At 38.6% G+C, this 9,777-nt stretch overlaps 1 protein-coding gene across 3 annotated transcripts in view; it reads left to right on the top strand.

Annotated features, from left to right (window-relative positions):
• slc6a9 (solute carrier family 6 member 9) overlaps positions 1-9,073 on the top strand; it is a 78,599-nt gene extending 69,526 nt beyond the window's left edge. For all 3 annotated transcript variants that reach the window (XM_028021280.1, XM_028021278.1, XM_028021281.1), the window contains 3 exons: positions 1,067-1,167; positions 2,339-2,509; positions 3,413-9,073. In XM_028021280.1, the coding sequence (XP_027877081.1) occupies positions 1,067-1,167; positions 2,339-2,509; positions 3,413-3,667 (527 nt within the window). In that variant the 3' untranslated portion in view covers positions 3,668-9,073. The remainder of the gene's footprint in view (positions 1-1,066; positions 1,168-2,338; positions 2,510-3,412) is intronic.
• The last annotated feature ends 704 nt before the right edge of the window (positions 9,074-9,777 follow it).

Here is a 9,777-nt window from a genome sequence, read left to right on the forward strand (position 1 = left end):
TAAAACTTGCATTATTTATTATTTACTGAATGACATTTCACGTCAACAGTCGTAAACATTCGTGAAGACTCCTTAATAACAAGTGTTATATCATGATTATGACAGTATTATGTCAGTATTATGCACACCCCTTCCAATAAAGTGTTACCAAAGTTTCTAAGAAATTCATTAGGAGGAGCTGCAGAAGTCTAAAGCTGAAAGAAAAATTATGTTTTTTTGTTTTCTTCTTGGTGTTTTTGTTGCTACAGGCCATGTAGGACACGGCAAACATTTTTAAGAAGCTGCTCTAGTCCCCTAAGTCCAAATCAGAACATTTTGCCCTGCATGCAAAACACACACTTTGTTGTTCAAATGGGAGGAAGTTCAAGGTGTAAAAGTATTTTTGCAAGACACTATATCCTAATAAGAGCAGAACCACTGTGCTGAAATTGTAAGAGTGGACTATACAACAAAGTAGCTAGTGAGGTATTCTCTTTTCTGCTTAAAACACACAGACAGCAAACGTCTGACTCCTCATTGCAATTTTGACCATGAACAATAGTGTGATTCCTGGAACAAAAGCTCTAATTCAGCACACACACAAGTTCCAACTCATGAACTGATCCGGCCTATTTAAACATTCCAGATTTCTGAAACAATTAATCACCTCATCAGAGCCCTTGTTCGCGTAAATTAACCTGCAGTCACTGTTCGGTTGTTTTTGAAGATGACTCATCCGCCGGTTTCCAGCGGGGGCATTTCCCCTCTAATTAGGACTGTGATTCCACCACTAAACCTGTCAGCTGAGCTAAGCAGAAGCGTCAGGAGAATTGTTGTTATTCTGAGCAAAGGCACCGAGGGTTTGAAATGCTTTCAGCAATATAGATCAGTTAAAGTCAGAGTATCAACAGGCAGGAAAAAAAAGGATCGATGCATCAAGATTTTGTTCCCTGAAAAACCTAAAAAAAAAAAAAAAAACACAAATAGATGTTAAGAATTTTGTAAAAAAAAAAAAAAAAGGATGAAGGACAGGAGTCTTTGTAAGACTTGTCTTCCTGGATGAACATTTATTTCCTCTTCTTTCCAGGTCACAGGAACTACTTCAAGGATGTTGAGATGATGCTGGGCTTCCCTCCTCCTCTCTTCTTCAAAGTCTGCTGGAGATTCATCTCACCTGTCATTATCTCTGTAAGTTCACACACACATACACACCCCCACACACACACAGTGTGATGTGAAGCCAGGAACGCTGTGGTTCAGTAGAGTGGAAGTTTAAAAAAAAAAAAAAAAAAAAAAAGCGAGAGAGAGAGAAACGTTTCTTGACTTGTTGACCAGTTGTTGGGGACCTGGCCTACATTCCGGATAATCTCCTCGCTCACTGCCTTTCTTTGCAGTCTAAATCTCTCAAAGCATGGAGCTACAGTCAATAGTATTTCCCAAACAGCCAAATTAGTCCTTTCATTCCCACTCTATCAGCTCAGAAATGTGTTGTTGTTAAAGCTTCCTCTGACCTCGGGTGTTGGGTTTGTGATTTTTTAAGTTCCTGCGAGCTGCGGGAGAATGAAATCCTTTCTTTTGCTCGTTCTTGTGTGTTTTTGTGTTACGCAGCAGGTGAAATAAGTATTGAGGTATTGAATGCGTCACAATTTTTCATAGGACATCAGGTGTTGGTAAAAAAAACAACAACAAAAAAACAAAGTGAAACAGTTTGTTACAGAAATTATTCATGGCAGAGTTACGTTTCATGCATTTACATCTATTTGATTTTATTTAAAAACTCATATTGTATACATGTGCCTTTAAATTAATTATTATATACATGATCTAATCAATTCTAGAACATATTGAATGTAATTAGCTAATATATACTAACAAAGTCTAAATTATTAAAGTTGTAAAACAAACAAGATTCTGGTATTTAAACTTTATGTGAATGGTTTTCATTGACGGGAAATGGGGAATTGGACACAATGTCCTTCACCAGTAGGACTTTAAAGTCCCTTTAAGTCGGCTGCCGTCTGTCTTAAGTCGGTAAAAGAAGAAGAGGATGTACTTTCCCCAACACTCATTACCAACAAAGACTTTTCTAGAAAGTATTGAATGAGCATCAAGTGAACGTGTTCGATACGTTTTCAGCGCTGAAAATCAATTGAACAGTAAAGTTCCTGCACTTCTAAATCCAAATGAAAAATCATATTGGCGAAATATGTAATTGTGTGTATATATTTCTAAGGACATTTTACAAAAAAGAAACAACATTCATGTGCAGTTTATGTTACGTTTCTTTAAAACTCCTTGAAATGTGAAGGTTCCTCTATAAGATGTTGTTAAATGTGTTCTTCTTTCCGTGTGTCTGCAGTTCATCCTGATCTTCACGGTCATCCAGTACAAGCCCATCACTTACAATGACTACGTGTATCCCGGCTGGTCCCTGGCTATTGGCTTCGCCATGGCCCTGTCCTCAGTGATTTGCATACCCATATATGGCCTGTACAAGATTTCCAGGTCTCCAGGGGCCACCTTTAGAGAGGTATAGTATGAAACCTGTGCTCAAACATAAATAAAGTTAGTACGTTTGTAAAAGTCATCCAAGTGCTATTTTCTTCAGCTTCAATCGGAAAGTTGTCAAACCTAAAATGTTATCATTTGCGAAGCAAAACGTTAATGGAAATACACAATTTAAATTTTAAAAGGAAAAACAAAAACTCCAACAGTTTTGGTGCCGTGTGATGCCTTGTAGCTGCAGAGGTTCTGCAATCCAGAATTGGCCAAATAAATTATTGTTTTTTTGCTTGGGGGAATGCTGTGATCTTCTACTGCATCAGCTTGGTGTGTTGATGACAACAGAAAGCCTCGGTTCTTGCCGGTGAGGCCAGCGGAGGCTTTTCCTGAGTAGTGATGTAACGTTGTTGGAAAACAGAAGTTTTAATCTAGTTTGTTTTTTAAAAAGTAAGAACAAAATGTGCTCAACAAAACCTAGAGTAAAGCCCTCTGCAAAATCTTTTGCACTCTTCAAACTCTTTCCAACTTGTAAATATTTTATCGCAATTCTATAGGCCAACAACACAAAGTAACCACAGACTGATGTGATAAGACATGTTGTTTTTGGATTTTTATGCCTAAGAAAACGGTAAAATATCATGGATGTACAGCTCCCCTAGAGTTACTATGATCTTCATGGCTGTTTCTCCGATTAACGCTCTCCTCGTCCAGCCTGTCGGTGTACATAGACGGGGTATCTGAGTAAAAGGGGAAAAAAAGACAAAGCTACATTTGAGGTTCTTATTCGTAAACAATCTGTCACTTTCCTTACTGTTCTCGATTGTAGACTATTTTGTGTTGCACAGACTAAAAGCGATGCGCCAAAGTTTGCGGTTTCAACTTGACGTTTGACGTGTACGTCCCTCTCTCTCTCCACCTTTTTTCCTCCCAGCGGTTGAAGCACGCCTGCCAAGCACATCCGAAGTGGGGCCCGGCCCTGGCCGAGCACAGAACAGGCCGCTACGCCCCCACGGCCCCCGCTGACACCATCGAGGCCCGGCCCATGATGGAGAAGGAGGAGCTAAGAGAAGAGCACAAGGAGGAGGAGAAAGCGAAGGAGACGGAGAAAAAGGATGAGATCAGCCTCACCATCCAGGGAAGCAACGGCTCCACCAACACACACAACAACCCCAACCCCAGTGCATAGACGCCGCCTCTCTCTGTCAGCGCTACTGGGCCACCGTCTCCTCCTTCTTTTCCTCCCTTCTCCTCACTTCTCCTCCATCCTCTCCCTACTTTCCCACAGTCCTCTGTGGGGGAGATCCCATTCGCTGGAGACCTTTACATATTGTAAGGGCTTATTATATCTATCCTAACCTCTTCTATCTGTCTGCGTGTTATCTCTAGACAAAAGAAGAAGAAGAAAAAAAATGAAAGGACCAAGGAATTTGGGTCATCATCCAAAAGGTCTGCGTGTAAGCCACAAGCGTGTAAGCGTGCGTTTATGTGGGCCGGGAGTGAGTTGTTGATTTGTACCGCATAATTTAATAATGGAGTTTGTTCTTCCTTTCCTTTCATTTTTTTTTTTTTTTTTTGGTGTAAAACTTGTAAATGTCATCCTCATCATCATCAGCAGTTAGAGGTACAGTAGATCGTGGAGCTGCAATGTGCTCGTTTTGTGCGCGCAGTCGCAAAGAGACGCGCGCCGTTCTCCGGTATTCAGTCGGCCAGGTCCGTTCGGGACGGACGACTTCGTAGTGGCGGCGGTCGGACAGCCGGAGACCTGATGTGGTGCTGTAGCGTAGAGGGGCGAGGGGGGAACAGCGAACCGTGTCGGCACTGGCATCTGACACGGAAAAAATGGAAATAAGCTTCGTTCTGCAGCCAGAAAAAGAGGCGGACACACCGAATCGCGCTAGTAGACGTGAAGGATCGAACCTGCTTTACTCAAACAGAAAGAAATAAATGGCCCAGTGAATAAACTAATATGGCACCAAATGCACCCAAACATACAATGGCGTAAGAAGTCGCATAAATTGGATTTTTGTAGTTTGTTTTTAGCTGTCAAAATATCCAATATTTGTAATAATTCATGTCATTTTATATGTATTAATTTACACACTTGTGCGTTGTTTTCATTTCTCGATTCATTTACTTGTTACATGCATTTAGTGTTTCTCTCTAAAATGTTGAGTATGATTACATTTTTTAAAAATATATGGCCACCAATTTTATTCTTCAAAGATTTATCATTAACATATGACCATTTATTTCCTTATTATTTTTTTCTTTTGTGACCAGTGATAAGAAAAAGCAATCAATGAAAATGGAACCTTTTGAAATTAAATGAACAATAATATAAAACATGAAATAAGCATGTCTTAAAAATACAAATAAATAAACAAATGATAAGGAATAAATAACTAAGAAAATAAGCATAAAGTGAAAATTCTCCATTTTATTATTCTGTAAAAGAAATGTTTCAAATATCTCAATCGTTTTTGTTGGATTTTTTTTGGTCCATTAATTGCTCTATTGAGCCATTTATCAATTTCTGTTTTCACTGACTATGGCAGGTTTGGCCTTCCGTACATAGACTCTAAATAGAGCATTTTCCACAGCACACAGTGACCTCAGATTTAGTTGATTTCAGTTTAGGACTAAGCCTCTTGTTTTCTTATGCTGCTTATTCTTCAAATGAACCACACAGAGCACAAATATTTAACTGCACCCAAGAATATGAATAGCACTTGAGACTGATCTTCTGCGGGAATTTCCCCAGTAGTTACTTTGTTTTTCACTAAAGCTGCTTAGATTTAAAAATAATAATAATAATAATGAACTGTACTGTAACGCTGTCTTTTCATTCTCACAAGCATTTTTGCTTCATTTTTGATAGAAGAGGTCCTATTGCCCCATTTCTCAGGGTCCAAGTGAAGGTAAACTCTGCGGTTCCTTGCCTGTGGAAACTGTTACAGCGACTAAAACCACAGAATTTTACCCGTTGTATGAAAACACCCACATATGCACGCAATGTGAGTGGATGCAACTCTCAGCAGACAAACTGAAGTGCCATCTCTTCTTAAGTCTTCCAGGCATTGTTTTGGAGTGAAGTGCGTCTTAGGATGTGATCTCTGAAGGAAAAACCTGTGTACTATAGTCGGTGTCTAATGGTTCGTAGTCGTCTGCCCCCATCTGGCATGCAACCTGAGTTACATGGGTGTTGCACATTTTACGCTTTAGAAACAGAAGCAGTACGTGTTGGTCCTTTGCCGTCTGTGGAACCCTTAAGTGTATTACGAGACTCTTTGTTTTCGAGCTCTGAGCCAAGCCGTTAGGGAAACAGAAGGCAGAGAGATGCCGCTTGTTTCCAGAAGACAACGGACTTCAACCTTTGCAGCGAAATCTGTAGTTTTCTATGTAGCTGCGACGGTTATTGTTCTCTCTGTAGATGTCGTCTTTTTACTTCTCCTTGTAAAGTAACTTAGTAAATAATAATAAAGACAGTATATGTTTATTTTGTACAAAACGTAAAAGCTATAGATTTGTGATTAACCATGTTTACCTGGTTTCCTCTTCTTAGACTGGAGAGACCTCTTTCTGATGCAGGTTGTTGGGCTGAGTGTTGACCGGGAACTGTCCGGTTCAGCGGCGTGTCGCGTGGCGTTTATAAAGACAGAACCGACCCTCGTGGGACTTATAATTATACCCCATCCGCACATCTACATCAGAAACTTTACAATGTCATTTTGTGACTCCGCATGGTGAAATGGTTTTGGTTTCATTGGCACTTTTTTTAAAGATTACATTCACCGTGACGTCGTTTCCTCAGGTTGACACACATGTTTTTATGACTGCGATGCTTCAGCGAGCACCGAGAACATGTTTGAACTTCAAGTGGAGAATTATACTGCACATTCCAACAGTATGTAGAAATAGACTACTTCCTGGTTGGAATTAGCTGCAAACATTGCACTGCCAGTTAGCTGAATTTAGCGGAAGAAGTGAATAGGCTACGGAGCAAAGAACAGAAATTGGGTGACAAAACTTTTGACACTAGCCAGTAACATTTTCGAGCAGTACTGTAGTCTGAATTCCCGAGTTCCTTGTGAGAAAAATCTAACCGAATACTCAAATTGGATTTATGACATTAAATATCATAGATCCCCAGCCAACCTCAGATTTGATTGATTTGGCTGCTGTTCATATGAAACGTTAAATTGCTAGGGTAAATAATTTGCATTTCTAACATTCCCTATAAATTCACAGCGCACTTAATACTGTACAATACCTGTAAGTGAATGTGACATTTTAGTACTTAAACGTGTCAAATGGAGAGAGAAATGTTAGTATTAGCTTGCTTTGTTGATAGAAGTTGCCCTAAAACAACTTGCAAAAACAACTTGAAACAGGCCACAAGTTCAGAGCTAAATTTCGGCTACTGAGGCGAAAAGAACTCAAACCATTTTGCTCCTTTGCTGTAACGAAGCATGGGCCGGTTTCAAAGTACACCTAGGATTTAAAAAATTATGTTCAAAAACTGTTTAGCATTCCATTCCTGCAGTAAAAAAAAAAAAAAAAAAAGAACGTTTTTTTGTAGTGCCCAATAAATTCCCAGTGACTGTAGAGTGTATGAAGCAAAAAGTAACACAGAGGTGCACCGTTTTTAGCTAGCTGGGGTAAAAAAGCTACTACCCTTACTTGTAAGGCCAAAAAATTGTCTGGAAATATTTCTGGCTGACAAAACATGAGACCGTTGGGTTGTAGGAACTAAAAGTACATCATTCTTCACTCTTTTTAAAGTTTTAACCAGGCTAGCTATCAAATGAGATAGCTAATTAACTAGCTAGCTAAGATCAGCTTGCTGTTTTCCTGTTTGTTTGTGGTTCAGTGTTTATAGATTCACATATTTACGGATTATTCTGCTGAAGATATTTTTGGTGCTTGAATAAAAAATAAAAAAACAGGCAGTTTTAAGTGGAGGTCCACCATATATAAAGAGCAAAATGCTAAAAAAGTTAGAACATTCTTCTCATTAAATAAGTACTACTGCTAAACTTAGTTGGTATGTTTTATATATGTTATGGCTTAAATCTGTGTATCAAAATCAAACTAAATTAATGTTATAAATAATGTTAACGATGCATTAATAATCAAAGTAATTTTATGTATTTCTTTAGAGGGAAAAATTTTATCCGTTTTAAATGAGAGCGGTTAGGCCATGGTATAAACTTATACTTAAATTGCTTTAATACCGTGAAACTGTGGCATTTTTAGGTGAAGGTTTTAAATGCCATGAGAATCACATAAAGGCTCATTCCCAGTCATAACTTCTTTTATTTTTGTTGTTGCTTTAAAAAAAATAACTGCGTTGTCGAACCGAACTGACAGCCTAGTAGCACTTAAACTACCTAACAGTTTTGTGTAGCAAAAATATAGAATGATCCTTTTTAAAGGCGTTTTGGACATAAATTATGTGCCTAGTGTTAATCTTTTTTGCAAAGCTAATACAATCTCCTTATCAGAAAAACATTTATTTTCATCTTTGACTGAGTCTAGCACAACTAAGCACATATCTAGAAATGGTGAACCTCTCTGAGGAAGTTGCTGTTTTGCAACTTCTGGAAGACATCCGAAAGCACTTCTTTGGACTACATTTGCACATACGCATAGTTTTTAATTTGGGAATGCAGTTGCTCCAACAGACCACAAGATGGAGTAATGCTGACAATATTTAAATAGAGGGAGAAACACAAGACCGACATGCCCAAACAGAGGGAAAAAAGAGAGACGTGTTAATAGAGCAACAATAAGAGAAATAAGAGCACATAAAGTTAAATGCAAGGAAGCACAGTGGACATTCTGAAACAAGCACACATTGTGATCCAGCCTTTTAACTTGCCTTTGTACAGAAAAGCTTAGAGAAATGCTCTGGATATTTTAACACCAATCATTCCAGCCATATGGGGTATTTTACTTCCTTTTTTTTAATATATATATATATTAAGGCAAAGCAAAAGCAGGTGCCTTTTGACCCCAGGAAGTATCATCCTCTTTCTAAATCTCTTGATTAGCGTCATTAAATTTAAAAAAAAAAAAAAATCATTAAAAAATAGGGTCTTGCTTGCTGAAAGATGAAAGAAGAAGGTATTTTGCTCAGTATCTAGTGGGAAACATGTAGCTCAGGCATCGTCCTGTTCATTTGTCGGCCTGTCTTCTACCGATCCCCTTACTAACTCTCCTGGACCCTCATCTCCTCCTGCTATTGTACAGCAATGTAAAAAATAAAAAAAAAGACAAAAAGAAACGACATAATCAGACTGTGTTTGTGTTTGCTTTTGCTTCAGTGCGAGCGGGTTTGTGTTTCCGTGGATCCGAGGGAGAGCGGGCTTTGACTGACTTTCACTTGTCATGTTTCTGGTAGTGTGATGTAGACGATGTCAGGTGTGTTATGTATTACATGTGTAATAGATTAGCTCTCGCTGCAGAAACCTGCATGTAGAGCAGGCTGCTGTCAGCGTCGATGTCCATGTTACCCCGTAATCCACAAGAATTAACTCTGTGCTATTCTACTAACACCCAGTGAAAACCGTTAGTGGAAAAAAAAAAAAAAGAGAAATGAACAGATTTTGTGCTAGAAGTTGAGAGAGAAGACTATTGTTATCTTCGGATTTTAGGAATTGTTTATCCATCTTTCATGACACTTTGTTTTTGAAATGGTTCCCATTGAAGTTTTTATTTTTTTCAAAAAAGCCAGCTGATGTTAAAAAAACATTGCCAAACGAAAAAGCTTTGGATTGAAACTTGAACTGCAACAGAATGGAGACACATGCATCACAATGCTTTTGTTTTCTTGTTGTTTTTTTTTTTTTTCCCTTAACAGTATTACATCTTGTAAGCTATTTTAACAGTGCCAACAATATTTCCTTAGTTTTGAGCCGTCTGGCTGTTCCTGTTGATGGGATTGTGTGAAAAGCAGAACATAAACACCAAAATCACTCTGCAGCCGAGGCTGGATCCGCACTCAGAACTTCACCTTCGCCTTTCTGTGCGATGTTGTAGGCGGGAGGTGTTATCTCTTTGGTAACATTGCAGTCAAATGATCCGAGATGTAACGTATCAGAAACGTAAACTGTCGTGTGTTCAACACGGAGAGTCGCGTTTGCCACGATCAAGAGTAAATGCAGAAATAAATTGAACTAGTTTGACTGCAAAACCACCAACAAATGATAAAAAAAAAGAAGACTTTTAACGATTATCCTCGCAATATGGAATAAATTGACATTTGTATTAAAATTTTTAACTGCACTAGTTTAT

Source organism: Xiphophorus couchianus, chromosome 6 (genome assembly GCF_001444195.1).
Source record: "Xiphophorus couchianus chromosome 6, X_couchianus-1.0, whole genome shotgun sequence".
NCBI classification, from domain to species: Eukaryota; Metazoa; Chordata; class Actinopteri; order Cyprinodontiformes; family Poeciliidae; genus Xiphophorus; species Xiphophorus couchianus.